The sequence below is a fragment of the Panthera leo genome, chromosome D4 (genome assembly GCF_018350215.1).
Source record: "Panthera leo isolate Ple1 chromosome D4, P.leo_Ple1_pat1.1, whole genome shotgun sequence".
Classification (NCBI taxonomy): domain Eukaryota; kingdom Metazoa; phylum Chordata; class Mammalia; order Carnivora; family Felidae; genus Panthera; species Panthera leo.
In genome coordinates this window covers 75,908,006-75,928,239 of record NC_056691.1, presented here as the reverse complement: position 1 = coordinate 75,928,239, position 20,234 = coordinate 75,908,006, and the positions used below count along the sequence as shown (strand labels likewise).

Sequence of the window (20,234 nt, the reverse complement as noted above, 5' to 3'; positions counted from 1 at the left end):
GGACGGCTGTGTGAGTATGAGTGGAGTGGTAGATTCCTCTTACTTCTGTGTGATTTTACTGGACCTTTTTTTTTTTTTTTCCATAGGCTAAGAATGGGCTTTGTCAAATAAATAAGGGTATCATTCACTTTTGTCCTGTCAGGATTAGAGATGGGAAATGGGCAGGGAGAATGACAGAATCTTGGAATTTTTGTTTCTTGGACTCCTGGAATATCAGATAGGAGAGAGACATTACTGTCCTTTCCATCATTCGCTTTCCTCACCCACCTTCCACCTTCAGGGTTAGAGACAGGAACCACGGACTCCTGGAGGGTTATGTGTCCTAACCAGGATGATAGAAGGGCATAGTGGCAGACTCATGGCCTCTAATCTAGGGCTCTCCCCACTCTTCCATAAGAAGCCTGAGGTTTTCTAGAATAAGTCCATTAGTGACCATTACTAAATACATTTCTATATTCAATGTGTATTAAGCCATGACTTCTGTCATCGGCAGTGACTATGCCAGCCACTGGTGCTAGATGCCATTGGGGATTCAAACATCACAAAGGCACAGTCCCTATCTTGTGAAGCTTCATTCACAAAGTAGTATATGAAATGGTGGCTGCATTTCATGCCTTGCGCCTAACAACATTCACTTATTCGTTCACTCATCACTTACTTTTAATAGCACCTCTTACCAGTTGGTTATTGACCATGCAGTAATAAAAGGAGAGAAACTCACTGTTGGAGGTAATTAAGCATTTAAGCAATTGAAAGAATAGGAATAAGTAAAAGAGATAACAGAATAGGGTCCTTTGGGAAGGTGAGAGATAGACATCTGATCTAGGTAACCCAAGTGAAGGCTTCCCAAGTGCTGAGACTAAGACCCACAGGGTGAAGAGGGTCAGACTAGAGGAAGAGGAGGAGGATTGGAGGGTGTGGGACATTGTGACTAGCCTAGGGAATGCACAGAGGAGATAATGTTACATCAGGGCAGGGTTTTCCTCAAATTTTCATCATTTGCCTGCCACTTTTATGAGTTTCGACATACCGCCATACTGTAAGCACCTATTTTGTTTTGTTTTGGTATCTTAGATTCACTTCTCATTGATAATATATTTGAAAACACCATATCATTTTGTAAAGGGAAAATGGGCACCAACTACCCTTAATAGAAAATTAAATGTAGGGGTGTCTGGGTGGCTCAGTTGGTTAAGCATCTGACTTTGGCTCACATCATGATCTCATGGCTTGTGAGTTCAAGCCCTACGTTGGGCTCGGTGCTGACAGCTCAGAGCCTGGAGCCTGCTTAGGATTCTGAGTCTCCCTCTCTCTCTGCCCCTCCCCTGCTCATGCTCTGTCTCTCTCTCTCTCTTGCTCTCTCTCAAAAAAAATAAAGATTTTTTTAAAAATTATAATAAAAAAAAGAAAATTAAATGTAAACATTTGATACAAGGGAAGAGAAAAAAGAAAAAAAAAACAAAAACAGAAAACAATGCTATTCAATCCTAGTGGAGCCTGACACTCTGAGTTTAAAAAGGAGATTAGCCAACGTCGCTCCTTATCAGGGAAATACAAATCAAAACCACACTCAGATACCACCTCACGCCAGTCAGAGTGGCCAAAATGAACAAATCAGGAGACTATAGATGCTGGAGAGGATGTGGAGAAACAGGAACCCTCTTGCACTGTTGGTGGGAATGCAAATTGGTGCAGCCGCTCTGGAAAGCAGTGTGGAGGTTCCTCAGAAAATTAAAAATAGACCTACCCTATGACCCAGCAATAGCACTGCTAGGAATTTATCCAAGGGATACAGGAGTACTGATGCATAGGGGCACCTGTACCCCAATGTTTATAGCGGCACTCTCAACAATAGCAAATTATGGAAAGAGCCTAAATGTCCATCAACTGATGAATGGATAAAGAAATTGTGGTTTATATACACAATGGAATACTACGTGGCAATGAGAAAAAATGAAATATGGCCTTTTGTAGCAACATGGATGGAACTGGAGAGTGTGATGCTAAGTGAAATAAGCCATACAGAGAAAGACAGATACCATATGGTTTCACTCTTATGTGGATCCTGAGAAACATAACAGAAACCCATGGGGGAGGGGAAGGAAAAAAAAAAAAAAAAAAAAGAGGTTAGAGTGGGAGAGAGCCAAAGCATAAGAGACTGTTAAAAACTGAGAACAAACTGAGGGTTGATGGGGGGTGGGAGGGAGGGCAGGGTGGGAGGGAGGGCAGGGTGGGTGATGGGTATTGAGGAGGGCACCTTTTGGGATGAGCACTGGGTGTTGTATGGAAACCAATTTGACAGTAAATTTCATATATTAAAAAATAAAAAAAATAAAAAAAAAGAATTTGGATACAGAAAAAAATAAAATAAAATAAAAATAAAAAGGAGATTAGCAAGTGTTAGAGAAGTACTAAAGACACAGTCTCAAACCAAGACTTTCTTTTTGAAAGTAATCTGGAGGAGGGGAAGAGAACGAAAAAGAGAATCTAACTGCTTTTCCCAGTGTGATTCATTGTTGTTTAATGCTGTGTCTGTGATCGTCTTGAGTACCACCTCAAACCCTTTCTCCTTCCCCAGGGGAACTCCTTCTACACTTGGTAAACACTGTGTGTAGAGGAACTGAGAGAGTTTCCCTGTAGTTGAAGCAAAGTGTGTGACAGCAGGAGTGGGAAGGGATAAGAAGGGAGAGGTCAGCAGGGGCCAGTCCTGAATGCCCTTTAAGTAGGGTTAAAGAGTTTGGATTATCTCCCCAGGGTAATGAGAAGCTTTTCAAGTGTTTTTCAGAAGGGGGTGATATTAGCTGATCTTCAGGGAAGAAAGATGCTTCTGACTTGCTGTTGGAAACATGGAGAGGGGTCAAGACAGGAGGGAGGTAGTGAGGCTCTGGAGGCCGTTGTTATGATAATCCAGGGGAGACAGTGTGGTGTTCTGGGGCAGGGTGGTACTGGTGGCATTGGAGAGCATCACCTGACCTCCTGAAATACTTAGTTGGTAGCACGCTATGCTTTAAAAAGTTTTAAAATTACCCGGGTAAGCTGGGCAAAGTAGGGTATTCTCATGTTGTGGGTGATAAGGAATTGGAGGCCCTGTGAGGTCAAGTGAACTGCCCATGGTTGCACAGAGTTTTATATGGAGGCTGATTCTGCCCTGAGCTCTTACCCTGAGCCCTTATAACACTTGAAATAACCCTCCAAGGATTTGAGGCCCTCAAGGGAACAGATGAGAGCTGGGATCTCTCCCTGGAATAGACGTTATCTGCCCATTGGGTCCTGGACTATAACTTTCTCTCTTTCACATGAAAGGAAGTTTCTTTAGATAAAAGCTAAAAGAGAGTAGACAGGCAGAAGCCCAGAGCCTCAGATGAAAGCCACTGTGTGAGTCATCTGGGCTGCCATCTTGCCCACGGTCAGGGAAAGGCATCCCACTTTATTGGCCTTTCCCACAGGGCTCAGAGAGTTTGGGTGGAAGGTAAACCAGAGCTCCACTCCTGACTTTGTCTTTATGACCTTCTGGGATCCTTTATGGCCCTCAAGGACATAAATCTTCTGGAGAGGCTGCCTGGCCGCCCACAGAGGTAGGACAACCCACTTGGTAATGGGCTCTGATAACCCCCCTAACCTCCAGCCAACCGGTCACCAGTCACTGTCCACGAGCCCCCGTTGGTATCACCCAGTTTCCTCATTCTTCAGTATTTCTAGTCTCTGGAGGGAATATGAGATTCCTTTAACATCCCACACTGGCATGTCCACAAGAACCAAGATAGCTGCATCCTAATCTATCCTGACAGTGCTAATGAACTCAGTGTACAACCTTGGGTTCTGGCTTTCTCTGGCTTTCAGTCTCCTCATCTATAAAATGATCAGGATGAACTAGGGCAGTGGTACTCCTTCTTTTAAGCAGTAGAAAATTTTTTTCTAAACAGATCTTACGTAGACCCCCATATCTCAACTAGAATGCTACTTCCTCAGAGAATCCTCTAAGATTTCTACATATCTTCTCAGTCACATGCTCATGTTTTAATTTTCTGCATCATACCTATTAGCTTTGGTATCTTATATTGCTTATGTGTTTACTCTTGTGTTATCTCTCTTCTGTACTACTATGGCAGCTTATGTGTGTTTAGTGATTCTTTATGTCCTACTCACTCTTGTAAGTGGGTGCTAAATTTACTTGTTAAATAATTGGATAATGTGTGGCTCAGATGGTTACACAGTTGTTCTGGTAGAAACTAGAGAGGGTGGTCTGGAGCTCCACCTGCTAGGTCTCCCTTTCAGACCCCCTTTCCCCCAATCCCGAGGGACTCCTAAGTCTCTGTGAGCTATCAAAGATCTATAGGTCACGGTTGGTAACAAGTAAATTCCATGAACCCTAAGGTCTCTCCAGCTCAAAAGTAGCAATAAAAAAATGCATTGTGCTTGCAAATATTAAGAGACCTGTGGAGACCACATTTCATTAATTTACTTATTCGTTGATTCACTTAATGTGCTTACTATGTACCAGGCTCTGTGCTATGGGCTGGAAATATATGAGTGAAGAAGACAGATCCTGCCTTAGAAGGAGCAGCAGCATCCAGTGAGCAAAAGTCTGTAGGTAGTTGCAGTGAAGCATGTTACAAGAAGCATGCTGTAAAAAGGAGGGTGAGAAGCTGGTTACTGCAGTGTTTCTCAAACTTTAATGGGCATGAGAATCCCGTGAAAGCGTTGCTAAAATTCAAATAGACTTAGTGGCTTAGGATGGGCCTGAGATTCTGCATTTCTAATAAGCTCTCAGGTGTGATGCCAGTGTTGCTAGTCCCAAAAGTACACTTTGAGTGACAGGGTTCTAGATGTGAACAGCTGGCACAGCTAACCCAGACCTGGACCTCAAACAAGAATCCTTGGAGAAGACAGTGAAGTCTGTGCTTAGCATCAAAGGAGTCCTCCCATGGATGCTTTCATCAGAAGGAACAAGCAATGCAAAGATGAGTTGGGGGATGGTAATTAAGAGGATACACTTAAGAAGTATAATTCTCATTGGGACAGAGAGTTCAAGGTGAGAGGGGGGGAAAGAAAACAAGGCTGGTGAGTTCAGCAGAGGGCAGATCATGATGGCTCCTGTGAGCTCTGTCCAGGAGTGTGTTCTTTCCCCCAAAAAGCCAGGTAAACGTTTTAAACAGAGGAACAATTTGGGTAAATGTGCCATGACTCCGAAGGGTTCGCAAGTGTGCAGAGTATCAAAGTGTAAAGGAGAGAGAGAGAGAGCAAGACACTGCCCTGGAGCCAGGAGCCTTGGGTTCCTGTCCTAGGTTTGCCACCCACTAGCTGCGTGACCTTGGAAAACCTCCATTCCCATTCTGGACCTCGTTTGTAATGTAAAAGAGCTGGACTCCAAAGTCCCTTCCAGCTGGGAAGCGAAGAAACCAGAAAGCCCTCAAGGTCATAAAGACCAGAGAACAGGGACACCTTGACTGTCCTTTAGTCCAGCATGTCCTGTTTCTCAGGGACCTAGGTGGCCAGGGTGTTAAGAGCACTTCCCAGAACCACCGATACCATGGAATGAACTCTATCAGGAATCACCAAACCCCAAAATGTTCCATACTTCTCCTTAAAACTATAGTCATATACCCCCATAAAATTTGGTGACAAATTGGGCATCTCTTATCTCTGCCTAATAAATCTATCAGGCCATTGTCCTCCAGAGCCTGGCTCCTGTGGCAGCCGTGGGTGCCACAAACAGCTACTCAGAGAAAACCTGCTGACACCCAGCTGGCCCAGCCATACGGTTTCTGTTAGACATGAGAAACTGAGCTCATAGGTGGCTAAGGACCAGAATTTGCTCCAATAGAATATACTTGACCACTCTTGGGCTTCTCGATGATCCTCTCAGCCACGTATGGCTGAAATGACAGAATAGGAAGAAGAGAGCAAGCACTTGAAGGGATTTTGTTTCAGTGAATTGATCTTTCTGGACTATAATGATATATTTACTGTCTCAGCCCCTCTTGCTTCCATGGCAGACATTGCTAATACATCACAGAAATCATCACAGGCTTGGTTTAGCCTAGGATTTTTCTCAACATAGCAAGATAGGCCTTTCCTATCTGAGAAGAGTTGGCATATCCCATGAACCATGGTTGCTGCATCCATAGTGAAAATAAGCAAACTTGATGTCATTCTTTCAATTCAAGATTCTATTAACCCTTTCCTTAGCTATCAGGGATTAAGTCTTTTGGGATTTCTAGGATATTTTGAACAAGAGCAAACTTAGGCTTCTAGGGCCATATTCCTATGATCTCACATGCACTTTTAATCTTTTTTGTTGTTGCATATTTTGACATTTCTGAAATCAGGATGGACGGTGCACAATGGGTGTGCACATTAAGTGTTATATTCTTTCTCCTTTTCTTGAAAGGCTATTATTAAATCAGTGGCATTTCTTATAATTGAAGATGCCTCAGGGTGGATAAATACAAAACACAGGATGACCTTGAACAAGTGTTCTATGGATCAGTGTTCCCACTGGTAGTATAGCAAGGTTGGCTGCTATTTTGTAGTCTGTTTCTGTTCCACACTGAAATCACTGGGTTGGTTGAGACTCTGTCATTCTTACCATCAGTTAAGGAATGAATTCTTGGGAAGGTCTTATGGTTTCTTGCGAGAGAATAAGGAGAAGACAAAACATAAATATTTTCACTCTTATAAATCACATTTCAAAGCTGATGTTGAAGATCTATATCAAGACAGCAGTATTGAGCTACTTGTTTTCTGTTTTGTGGGACTGGTCTGAGGCTAGATGCTGAAAGTAACCCCAGTGAACTACCGCAACACCATGAAACCATGGTTTCATTGCTCAAATTCATCACACCAGCTACAAAAATATATGTGTATATACGCAGGTTTTCAAAATGGAAAGACCTTATTGTATTTTGTTCTAAAAGTAATTCTTGCTCATTCTGTAGCATCTACATGATGTGGATGTATATAAAGTGGAAAGTGAGAATTTTGCACTCTGAATCCCATAATCCCAACCCAGAGATAAAGTCATTAGCAGTGTGCACATACCTTTCTAGATATGACTTGGATAAGAAAATGAATAGGGATGCTGATACAGGCTTAAGGATATACCTGTATCTACAACCAGAGCACAATTTTCACCAACTCTGCTATGTACAACAAATAGATACACCATGTTCTGCTGTCTCTTTATACTTAATAGGTCTTTTCTCTTGGATGCACATGTACTGTGTTATCTGGGTAGGCCCTTTAGCCATGCAATTATTTGAATGTACTGTATGTTACTTGAGTCTTCTGTTAAATACCAACTAGGTTTCTTCCAAATGCTTTGCTGTTATAAACAACTCTGTATAAACATTTTGCCTACCTGGCCATATTATTTCCCTAGGTCCACATGGATGCTCAAATGCCATTCCATTCCTTTTATCAATTCCTGCTGGAGAATTTGGGATTTTGAAAGCTGAGTCCTGAGAATTTCCTCAGTTCAAGTCAGTTCGCTCTTATTAATTCCTTCTACATTGTCCAAGAAGCAGGTGGAAGATACTAGTTGAGCACTATTATGGGCGAGGTCATTTACATCTCATTTCATCTCCTAAACCGTCGATTCTGAAGATTAAGCAACAGGGAATCACTGGAATTAAGTAAATTGTTTAAGGTTACATAGCTAATAACTGCCAGAGGCCAAATTCAAAATAAACTCAAAATGCAAACTTCAAACCAGCGTCCTGTCCATTATAACACATTGCATCCCAAGATATGTACACAACTAAGGCAGAATATATTATATATCTCAACAGAGAAATAAAAAGCTTCAGCAGCAAAGGGTAAAAGATGACTTATGATAGCTGGGAAGTTCTGGAAGACTTCCTGAAGGTGAAATTTCAGCATGACTTTGAAGCAAGAACAGAACTTCAGCAAATGTGGTCCTCTTACGTCAGCAACTCTGTGCCTTGGCAGTTGTGTCACATCTATCGTGAAGTTCTCATCAGATGCCCACCAGATGGTATCTGTGAATCAACCCCTTGATTCTTGTCAGTAAAAACAAACAAGAACCACAAAAGTCTTCTCCACTTTCTACTACCATTAGAGTCTGCTATGGTCTGAATGTTGTATCCCCCCAAAATCCGTAGATTCAAAACCTAATGTCCAAGGTGATAGTATTAAGAGATGGGATCTTTGGGAGTTGATTAGGTCGTGAGGTTGGATCCCTTAGGAATGGGATTAGTACTCTTATAAAAAGAGGGACCAGAGAGATTCTTTGCCCCTTCACCATGTGGAGGCACAGCAAGAAAGTACCATCTGTGGACCAGGAAGCTAGCCCTCACTAGCTACCGCACAGCACATGTCCTCAGTGCCATGATCCTGGACTTCCCAGCCTTCAGAACTGTGAGGATTAAATCTCCATTGTTTATAAATGACACAGTCTGTGGTATTTTGTTATAGCAGCCCAAACAGACCAAGACAGACTCCTTTCTAAAACTTACTTGATTTGATCATCTCTAGTGAAGGAAAACCACTGGAGATATGGAAGGGTCCATTCTAGATTTCAAGGATTCTAGTTTTAAGTTTTTTATCATATTGAGTCAAAATTCACCTTCTGTTAATTTTGGAGCAATATCATTGATAACACTGGGGTGCCTTGCAACAGCTCTAGATGCTCTTCTCACACTCTGTTAGCCCTGGTCAAACCATATGACCAGCCCAAGCCTCACTTTTACCACCTAAAGACTGGGACTGAAGTATGAACTCTAAAATTGTGGTGAGGATTATATTTAATTTCAGGTTTTTTTTTCTTCCCACTAGTCTTCATTTATTAGAACAACATAACCATTTGCCTGAATTCTCCCTTCAGAGGACACATTCCATTCCTGCTTTCCACACTTCCTCATTAAGACTTGCTTTTGAGACAAGCTTCAGCATCATGATCTGGCTACAGTTTGCACATGTCCCTCTTACCAGAAGTGACTGGGGTTCTCCAGATGTGGCCTGACCAGGGCAACATGAATGAAGTCATTCTTTCTCTTAATCTGCGCTATCCACTTTTGGAGGTTGTGTCCCGTTTTTGTGCAACCACGTCATGCCCTCGACTCTCATTAAGCTTGAGGTCAGCTAACACAGAGACGTTTGAGCTCAACTAAAGGAGATAGGGAGGAGGGGGAGAGGCCAATAGGAACATTTCCCTACTGCCTCTTTTTCCCCCCTCCATTCCAGGGCCCCCTTAGAAATTAGGTCTGTATCCACTAACTGTGTCAACAGCTGATTGGGTAATGGTGCTGGGAATAGAATGGTCGGTCAAAGGTTCTATAGTTCCCGGAGAAGTGGCATTGGAACTCAGCCCCTGACTCCTCCACAAGCCATTCCTGTCTCAGCCTTGCCCGCTAATACAACCATAAATTAATGTGCACTGTCACTCCTTCACCTCTGGCTTCCTATCCCAGCAGGCCTGGGTCCCGTCTCCAATGAGGAAGATTTCATTTCCGGTATTTGAGAAAAGTGGTCATTCTGACCTACGATTCCCTCTCCAGGGAAAGCTTGGAGCATGCCTGGCCTTTGATTTATGGATCTCCATTGCCTACAAATTTATTACCCAGCTCTCTCACCTTTGGTCTCTCACTCCCCCTCCTCTTCTCCGGCCTTTGAGCACCTCCAACCCTTGTCTCCATGGTGTCCCCTTCTGAGTTCTCCTGTCTTTGTTGGCTAAATGCAAGCCAAAGTCTGAGGCAGTGTGTGCTGTGGACAAAGAGCAGGGGATAGTTAAGTGAACTGGCACCAGTTTAGTGCCTATTGAGTACAAATTTCTGTGCTGGATGCCTACAGCAGTCATTCATTTCAGCCTAACAACAGCCCTACAAAATAAGCATCTCTAATCCCATTTTACAAATGAGGAAACAGGCTTACAGAGAAGTGACTTACCCTAATGGTTTCTGAAGCCTATGTCCTTTCTACTACAGTATGCTACTTTGAACCGTGGCTAACATTTACTGAGAGTAATCAAATTACTCAGCTCATCTCATTCCCCCAAGAACACTGTTATTACTCTCATTTTACTGATGTGGTAACTAAGAGCACCATTGAAGAACTTCCTAATGATCCACATAGCTGTTAAGTTATAGAGCTAGGATTTGACTCTGAGACTCCAGGCCCAGATATTTAAATTCAGCTCTGTACAACCAAGAGCTCTAGTTCTTGTTCTGCCTTTGTTACTAACTTCAGGTGTTCCTTTAGACCGAGTATTTTCTCACTCCAAACCTCAGTTTCCCCATCCATTCAAAAGGAGCCTTGGTTCATTGGAGTTCCAGAATTCTCCCTGAGGAAATGGCTGGGCCTTTGGAGACAAAGCCTTTGGACATGTTGGAGGGATTCCCCTTTCCAACCTCATTTTGTATCCGTGGCTTGTTTTTGTGACTGTCTGAATCAGACAGTCACTCTCCATTGCCCCTAAGATATAACACTTCCCCAGGGCTTTGAAGAGTCTAGATGGTCTGAGATCTGAAAAACTGAGTAGTCTCTTATCCATTCTTTGCACTAACCATTTCAAAGTTCTGGTTGTTCATGCTCTTGGTAATCTAACTTTGGATGGGCTCTTTCCTCTGCCTCCCCATCTACCTTAAAAACCTGTCTCATCATTGAAGTCCTAGTGTAGTTGTTAAATCCCTTGGGAAGATTTCTGAGCCCCCAAACTAATGATTAGGTATCCACTTTATTCCTATTTCTGTCTGTCTCCTGCCACTGACTTGCAAAGGTGCCCAAGGCTTATACCAGTATGGAAACAGTGATGATGAGGGGCAATGGTGGGGGTGGTACTTTCTACCCTGTATCGGGGACTTACAATGTGCCAAACACATTTCTAAGGGTTTTGTGTGTATTAACTTCTGTAATCCTCGCTATAACTTTATGAGGTTGGCAAATGTCCCTCCCTTGTTATAAATGAGGAAGCGGAAAGAGGACGCAGCTTTTTGAAAGCATAGAAAAAGCAAACCAGCACCCTTAAGTGTGATGATAGGAAACACTTGACTCCTGGATGTGTGCCCTACCTGGTTTCTTGCTGCCAGGCTTGTCCTTCCCCCAATTCGGTTCTCCTCAAGGCATCCAGGAACGTTTTTAAATAGTCCAGCTCTGAATCTGTTACTTGGCAGCTTGAAACCCTTTGATAACTCCCCTACTTGCCTTCCAGACTACCAATCTAGATAACACTTATTGAGGGCTTGTTATAGATTCATTAATGCTTTTTTTTTAATGAGTCTTTGTGGTAGATAACAAACATTATTCCCATTTCATGGATAAGGAAATGGAGTCACACCTGGTTAAACAATTCCCTCAATATCAGAGCTAGTAGGTGGCTGAGCCAGGATTTGAACCTGAGCAGTCAGGCTCTAGAGCCTGAATGGTGCACCATTACTTGGTACAACCAACTCCCTAGTTCCTGAGTTTTAATGGCTGGCTCCTGCCACTTTGCCAGTTTTCCCGCTGTGTCCCCACTTACCACATGGCATTCCAACTGTAAATCCTCAGAAATTCAACATAATCACTTATCTTTATGCCTTTCCCTATCCCTCCTGTTATGTCTTTGTCTTCTTTGACCCCTATTCATTTATGAGACTCAATACAAGTTGCCCTTCTACTAGGAAGCCTTCTTGGATATCCCCAATCCTACCTAGGCACCTTCCTCTGCTTCCTCCCGGCCCCCATGCCTCCTCCTATCATTCTCCTTTTTGTCATTGATATTGTCATTTGTCATCTGTTGGTCTTTCACACTGAATATAGAGCCCTCTCATAAAATAAATGCTCAGTAAATGAGCAGTCAATAGCATTATCTCCTTTAACTTCACAACAGTGTCATTTTTCAAGTGAAGAAATGGGTTTAGAGACGTTAAGTAAATTTCCCAAGGACACAGAGCTATTAAGGAACAGAGCAAGGACTCAAACCAGGAGAAGAGAGAAACGTACTCCTCAAGCTCTTCTTTGGCCTGCCAGGGGAGAGAGAGGTCTGTGGGCAGAGTGGCAACTCGAGTGTGATTATGAAGCTATGAATTCTTGGCACCTCAGGAAATATTCCACCCAAGTGGTGAACTATACAAAGAGGACTTTTTGAAAGGTACCTCATAAATCGTGCCCACAAAACATACACACGTAAGCCCGGCCCTTTTCCAGTCGCCATGCAGGTGCCTGACACAGTCTCCCACTTGTAGGGTATGTTGTCGTAAAATGCCCTCCCTCCTGGGGTCTCAGAGGGGCATGGAGAGGACAGCATGAGAGAGCTGTTCACTCACCCCTTGGGTATCTTGAAGATGGTGGAACCTAGAGAAAACTGGATTCTACATGGAGATGGACACCTTGACAGTGACACTAGTCTATGGTGGGATCCGGGAAGAGGATGCCCCTTTTCCTCTCTCAGCCTCAGTTTTCACATCTTCAATGACAGTAGGTGAGACCAGGTCACTGGTTCCCAGTTGGGGTGATTCCCCCTGCCCCCACCTCCAAGAGGAGAATTTACAATGTCTATAGACAATTTCATTGCTAGGACTGGGGCAAAGGAGTACTATTGGTACTTAACGGGCAGAGGCCCAGAGATGCTGCAAAACTTCCTACCAGACAGCCTCTACAACAGCAAATTATCTGGTTCAAATGTCAATAGTGCCATCATTGAGAGACCCAAGGATCTCAGAGATCCTCTCTAGCTTTAATCTTCTATGCAGCCATCAGACCTCCTCAATGATCCTCTTTCTGGTGCTGGATAAAGGACTCCAGATAAATTACTCATGATGATCACCACAGGACAGGGTGATTCTTGTTTAGACTAGTGTTCAGTATGACCCTGATCCCAAGATACTATCATAACAATTCTTGGTAATCGTAGGTATCATTTATTGGGAGCTTATTCTATGTCAGGCTTTGGTCCTTTCTCATGGTAAATCTTAACCACGAACTTGTGAAACTAAGACCATCCTCACTGTTTTAGAAATGACAAAAACAAGATCTAGAGAAATCTGATTTGGGAACTTAGCTATTAAGGCTTTGATGAAAGATCTCCAAGTTTCCTGCCTGTAAGAGTAGGGTATGAGAGGGGCACCTGGGTGGCTCAGTCAGTTAAGCATCTGACTTGATCTCGGCTCAGGTCATGATCTCATGGTTCATGAGTTCGAGCCCTGTGTCAGGCTCTGTGCCAGCACAGAGCCTGCTTATGATTCTCTCTCCCTCTCTCTCTCTGCATGCTCTCTTTCTCTTTCAAAAAGAAAAAAAAAAAAAAGAATAGAGTATCAGAGAATAGAGAAACACAAAAGCAGAAGTTAGAGAGGGGCTTCATGGGTATCAGGCCTAGATTCGAATGCCCAGCCCCAACGGTCAACTTGATGTTTGACCTTGGTCATGCAATGTCATTTCTCTGAGCTGTGGGCTCTACTCCCATTCTGTGTGAGTGGAAAGAACAGTATGTTCAGGGCTGTTGTGAAGATTAAATAAAACTGTTAAATGTATGCAAAGCACTTACTCTGTGCCTAGCATGGCTAGTGTCAATAAATTTTAGTTGTGATTGTGGTTTCTGTGTATGATTATTATAATAATTTCTCCTTGGTCAGAGCCCTAAGGCTGGTAACTTCATAACTCCTGGGACTCTCTTTTCTTGGAAATGAAAATGCTGGATCAAAGGTTCTATGTCACTTTCATTCTTTACACATTGCACAGTTGAAGAGGACAGATTCTGAGGTGATTTTCAAATGGGTGTTTGAAATATCACACTCAGGCCAGGAATGGTTAGGAGGTTGTTGGGACAGGAAGTCCTCATTTCTCTTGTCGACCTTTATTCACTGTCAAAGGCTTAAGCTTTGATCTGGGCTTCATTCTTCATCTCTGTCTCGTCCTGCCTTTCAGGAAGGCCCACCTGATCCTGCGGCGACTGGAGAGGGTGAGCGGTCACTGCTCCAGCCTCCTGCGAAGCGCCTACATCCAGAGCCGCGTGGACACCGTGCCCTACCTTTTCTGCCGCAGCGAGGAGGTCCGGCCTGCGGGTATGGTGTGGTACAGCATCCTCAAGGACACCAAAATCACATGCGAGGAGAAGATGGTGTCCATGGCCCGAAACACGTATGGGGAGTCCAAGGGCCGGTGAGGGAGGGTACTGCCCTCCATGAGCACAGAGACTCTCCATGGGAGGGGGAGCCCTACTCTCGTGGATCCTGGGGCCTGGGGGGGGCTGGGGGACAGCTGAGGATGGGCCTGGCAGATGAGGCTTGCCAGCGAGGCCAAAGCAAACTCTTTCTCTTGTGGATAGCCGACAGAGAACTTTGTAACTGCTGGAATTATCCGTTTTTTTTTCTCTTTTATTTTTTCTAAGATATTATTTGACTATCCAAGTCTCTCCTTTTTAAACATTTTCTTATGGATGGCGGTCAGTCCCGGGGGAGGGGCTTTCAGGTGGAGACCAAGCGGCCTTTGCTCTTCTTCCTTCCTCCTGCCACACTCAGCTTCCTTCCCACAGTGGGCCCTGGAGGAGACCCATGGAGAGACAATCTGACCTCTTCAGCATCAGGAAGGAGGCCCCGAGGATTGTGGCAGTGAGGAAGCTTGGGTCTTTATGGCTTTTCATTTTCCAGACACTACTGGGTTTGCAGGATCCCTGCCTCTTCCTGCTGCCTGTGGGCCTGGACAGAGTCCCTGCAGCACTTTCCATGGATTAAAAATTCTTATTGTCTCTCTTTCTGCTTGGCTAGTGTTTCTTGCCCCTGGGGGACCTCTGTGTATTCACTCAACAGATATCTATTGATTACCTACTATATGCCAGGCACTGGGCGTGCAACGGAAGAGTGAGAAGCTCCCTGCTCTCGGACCGTACAGTCCCTTGGAGATTATAGAGAGGTGGGTCAGTGAATTCAGGCTGCAGTAGGGTGTTCTTAACTCATTGCTGGGTCCTGAGACAAACTAGTGCTTCAAGGAAGTGCTTCCTTGAAAAAGTGATGCCTAAAGCCCAAAGGACAGGAGGGGTAAACTAAAGAGAGTGGGGAGGAATGAGATGGGCCACCAGGAACATTGAAAACCCAGAGATAAGAGAAAACAGAACACATTCCGGGGCTGAAAGCACTTCCCATGAGAATAAAGACCCAAATAGCCAGAGGGCAAGCTGGGGCTAGGCAGAGTGTTAGAAGCTTTGGACACAAAGTTGGACCATATTTGAAGTAACTGAGAGGTACCAAAGAATGTTAACAAAGTGAAATACCAAGCTTGCTCTTTAAGAAAAACTGTTTTGGCCGCAGAAGTGGAAATGGGGCCAGAGAGAAGGCCCCAAAGAGGGTGGCTATTGTTATTTTCCAGGCAAGAAGCAATGGCAGTTCGGATCTTGAGGTCATGGGGAGGCATTCTACCATTGTTTGTTTGTTTGTTTTATTTATTTATTTATTTATTTATTTATTTATTTATTTATTTATTTATTTTTAAGTTAATTTTGAGATAGAGCTCACTAGTGGGAGAGAGGCAGAGAGAGACGGTCCCACGCAGGCTCCCTATTGCCAGTGTAGAACCCGACGTGGGGCTTGAGTTCGCAAACCATGAGATCACGACCTGAGCAGAAGTTGGACACTTAACCATCTGAGCCACCCAGGCACCCCATTTTTTTAAGTGTTTGTTTATTTTTGAGAGAGAGAGAGACAGGGCACAAGTGGGAGAGGGGCCAAGAGAGAGGGAGACACAGAATCCAAAGCAGGCTCCAGGCTCTGAGATGTCAGCACAGAGCCCAACATGGGGCTCAAACCCAAGAAGTGTGAGATCCTAACCAAAGCCTGAGTCAGGGGATACTTAATTAACCAACTGAGCCACCCAGGCACCTCTGGAGTCTCCTTTTAAAAAGCAAATGAACTGCTTCCAGTGTGTTACCTGGGAGGGTAGAGTACAAAGAGGCCTTATAGAGTCTTAACTTTCTGGTAAAAGCTCACAGGAGCTAGCTCTGCAGAAGAAGTAAGCATGTGGTCAGGTATCTCATTATGCAAGGATGACACCTGTTCAAGAGAGGAGAGTAAGGCACTGTGGGAATTCAGAGAGGTGTAAAATGTAAGCCGTTGAAAATGTGCCTACTTCTCAGTTTTGATGAGTGCCTATGAGGTCAACAGTCCCCTTCCTGAAAACCTACATACTGAGTCCCCCGCAGCCACTTCGCCCCAACTCTACTACACATGGGGAAACAAAGCACAGAGAGATTCTTCCAGACAACTCAGTGCCTAGAGGTCTGCTCAAATTCTAGCAATCTAAGCTCAAGGATACTCTTTCAAGAAGTTTCATTATTACTGGATTTATGTTTCTGCAAGTATGTAGGTGGAGTTTAGATGAATAAATTTCTCCTGCAGTGTTGCCGACTCCTCCTCCCAGGCATAATATTTTCAGAGAAGAACCAACATGTTAAAAAAAAAAAAAAGTAGAAGAAAAGAAAAGTCATAGTTGCATTCATTGAACACTTGCCTGCCTTTGTCTGTGGCCTTATCTTAGTTTTGGTGTGATAGGATACTGGTATAAACAACACCGATTTGTTTCTCATAGTTCTGGCACTGGGAAGTCCAAGATCAAGGTGCTGGCAGATTCAGTGTCTGGTGAGAATCTCCTGGTTCATAAACAGCTATCTTTTTGCTGTGTCCTCACAGACCAGATGGGAAGAGGGAGCTCCCTGGGGTCTCTTTCATAAAAGCACTAATCCCATTCAAGAGGCTCCACCCTCAAGACCTAATCACCTCCCAGAGGCCCCATCTCCTTATACCATCACCCTGGGGATTAGGTTTCAACATAGGAATTTCAGGAGGACACAAATATTCAGTGTATAACATTGCCACATGCCAAGCCCTGTTCTAAATTCCTCTCGTGTATGCCCTTTCCTAAACCCTAGGTCCCCGGCCTTTGCTGAGTCACCCCATTATCATAGCTTTCCATTGTCTTGACCCAACCCAAAGGAAAAATTAGCCCAACAGTTGCAGAAACTCCCCAGTGTGCTGAGACCATGGTGTGAGCCTAATTAAGTTGAATCTATCTCTGTCGCCATTCACTAGCTATTGCCTTGGGTGAGTAATTTGCCGTCAGAATCTCTGTTTCTTCATCAACAAAATGGGGTTAGTAATAGTCCCACCTTGTGAGGTTATTATGAGGCTTGACCAAGAAAGTAACTGTAATGTATTCAGTACAATGTATAGTAGGGTCATTTCTTCTTTTATTAGATTATATGCACAACTCTTTGAATCTTGGAGAGAGAAGTAGGAAGCTTTGTTTGGGAGAGGCCTAAGGAATTCTGATTAAGAGAAGGAATTTTAAAAAAGAGAGAGAAGGGATTAATGATTAGCAGTCCTGTGCGATGTGTGAACTGTAAAGAGTATCAAAAGTTTAACTCAGGGTAAAGCAGCTGTGATGGCAGAACCCAACACAGTGCAAAAGCTGCAAAGAGAGGTGTGTGGCTTCTCTGAGGCCTTCACAGACAGCTGTGGCCTCTGGATAGCTGCCTGGTTGGCCAGAGTTGGCTGACCCCTGAGTGTGCCATCACATATGTGTGATGCCACCACAATATGTGCTATCAGCCTGTCCCCAGCTCATTCTGCTGCTCATGCCCTCTCTAGTTTTAAACCCCTTTTCCTGGCACTGTGGAGCCTTGCTCCTCGCAGCCCCCATCAGGCTCTCCGGAGGGGGATTCCAGAAGCTTGGAGAGACAGGTGTGTGTCTATGTGTTGCCATGGTGGGAAAGTTAGTTGGACCAATGTCTGTTAAGATGTTTCATTAGGGGGAAAAAAAAGGAAAAGAAAAGAAAATTTCTTGAAGTGCACCTGAGGCTGTTGGGTTCAGTGCCCTGGCCTCCACACAGCCAGATGATTCATGTGCTGCCATGGAAAATGCCCAGGGAGCTCACCTCCCACTGTGCTGGCAATGTGGAACTTTTCATATGGTGTCCTCCATTGAATAAAGAAGGTGTGTATCAGAGGTGCACAGGGAATCACCTCTAGATGACTTTCTCCTCCTGTATGGTTGAGGAATTACTTCCCTAGGCAGGCTTCATGACAAAGAGGAGGAGACTGCATAGACAAACACTGGTAACTACTATTTCGAGAGTGCTCATCACATCAGTGACTACACACTTATCTCACTTAACCACATGCAAAATAACCATGTTACTGCCATTTTCCAGTTAAAGAAATTGAGGTTTAAACCACTTGAATAACCTGTTCCAAATTCTGTAGTTAGTTATGATCTTGAGATATTGACATCTAAACTTGGACAGACTAAGTAATTCAAACCAGTGATAACTGTGCTTCCTACAACAAATGGAGGTGCCCCTCTTGACATCCTAAGTCAAAAGCTAAATCCCTCTACCTTCCAGCCAATGCCTGAGGACTGATTTCCAGGTTTAGAGTGCTGCGATGAACACGACCCAAAGTCTGCCTTTAAGAAACCCTTGGAACTTAGCTAACTAAAGGTAGTGTGATAAAATCAGACACTTTGGAGTCAAGCCAATCTGGGTTTAAATATTGGTGGTACAATTTACAGCGAGGAGGGGTTGGTCCTTGAGAGAAATTTATAAGTCACACTCAACAGGTCTTGCTAATTAAGAGGCTCAAGTTAGCTGACATTAACCTCTCTAAGCCTCACTTTCTTCATCTATGAAGGGGATAAATACATTGCCTCAAAGAACTGTTGGGAAGATTATATTAGCTAATGTATGTAAAGCCATTAGGTGCTTGAAAACAAAAACTCTCAGTAAATAGTTATTACAGCAGCTTATGTAGGTGAGAAAAGGATAGACAAGATTAACTCTGCCAAGGAAGGGCAGGCATCAGGAGAGCCTTCACAGTCAAAGGATGTGTGAGAGTTCAGTGAGGAGAGCACTAGAGAAACAGCCCTATGGATAGAGAGACCAACATATCTATGAAAGAGTACGCCATATTTGAGACACAGCGAGAAACTGCTATGGACTGAAAGATGGGGGCTGTTTGGAGAGGTTGGCAGAGCTGAACACTTTGGCCATTGGAAGGCACTGGATTGAAAGCAGGGTGTGACATAGCCAGACAAGCATTTTGGAAAAACCCCTCTGGCTGCAGAGTAGGAAAGTAGAGAGAAGGGAAGGAGCCAAAGGCACAGAGACTAGGTAAGGTCGGGTAGAGTAAAATAGGTTGGGATGGGCTGGGGTAGGAGAATAGATAAATGTTTAGAGGAAGATGAGGTTGCCTGAGCTGGGGTCGTTGCGATAGTGAGGCTGGATCTGGGCAGTATTAAGGAACTTGACTCAGCAGGACTTGCTAACTAAGAGGTCTGGGACCTTGGGTCTTCCCAGTCCCCTCTGGTGTCGAGTATTAGAGCAGGAAGAACATGGAGCCTGAAGTGGGTGATAAATCCACTTGGGCTCAATGGACAGTGCATGGATGAGGCATAATTTGTATCATGCAGATACAGTAAGCAGAATTTAAGAAAAAAAGAATACCATTTAGCTTTAGGTGGAAACCATGCATGGACCTATGTGTAACTGCATGAATGTGCTATGACTTCCAAATGCAAGTATGTGAACCATAGTGAGGGGCTGTGTAAAGCCAGTGTAGATGTTTTGGGAAAAGTTTGTAAACTTAAGAGTGCTAGGTTCTTCCTCTTCATCATCTTCTCCTTCCCTCTCCTCCTCTTCCCTTTCTCCTCCTCCTCCTCCTCCCCCTTTTTCTCAGTTCCAGTCTAACCTTTATGGAAGAGTGGTTGGGTGGCCTTTAGCAAGCCATTCACCCTCTGTGGGCCTCAGGTTCTCCATATGCCCCCACCACACTGGGGAAGATGTGCCATGGGCATGAGGGATTATATTGGATAATAACTTATGTACAAAGAACACTTTTTGCTTCTCTGTCCTTTTTACCTTCACTGCCTTCTGTTGAGGTTAACAATGGGACAATGGATGGCTCCATTTGGCCAGTCTAGAGAAGGTTAAGGTCCCAAAAAGTCTGGAGCAGAGTCTGGATCCCCATCCAACTCTCCTGGCCTAGAGACAACTGAGATCCCTCTCATGGTCATACAAGACACTATTGGTTAAGGGCCCAACAACCTTGGGCGAATGACAACCTCTGCATGCCTTGGTGTCCTCCTCTGCCAATTAGGGGAAATAATAGCAGCCCTCATAAGATTTTAGTAAGGATGGGTCGACATATGTCAGATACCTAGAATAGTACCCACGGTGTAACAAGTACTATATAAGTGTTAGTTGTCGCTTTCACTCTTGTACTCAGCACCATACTTTATTGGCAGCCACACTGAAA

General features: G+C 44.1%; 1 protein-coding gene across 1 annotated transcript in view; it reads left to right on the top strand.

Moving 5' to 3' along the window:
- ASTN2 (astrotactin 2) overlaps positions 1 to 14,123 on the top strand; it is an 874,784-nt gene extending 860,661 nt beyond the window's left edge. Inside the window, exon 23 of the mRNA XM_042912372.1 lies at positions 13,861 to 14,123. Within this exon, the coding sequence (XP_042768306.1) occupies positions 13,861 to 14,098 (238 nt within the window). The 3' untranslated portion in view covers positions 14,099 to 14,123. The remainder of the gene's footprint in view (positions 1 to 13,860) is intronic.
- The last annotated feature ends 6,111 nt before the right edge of the window (positions 14,124 to 20,234 follow it).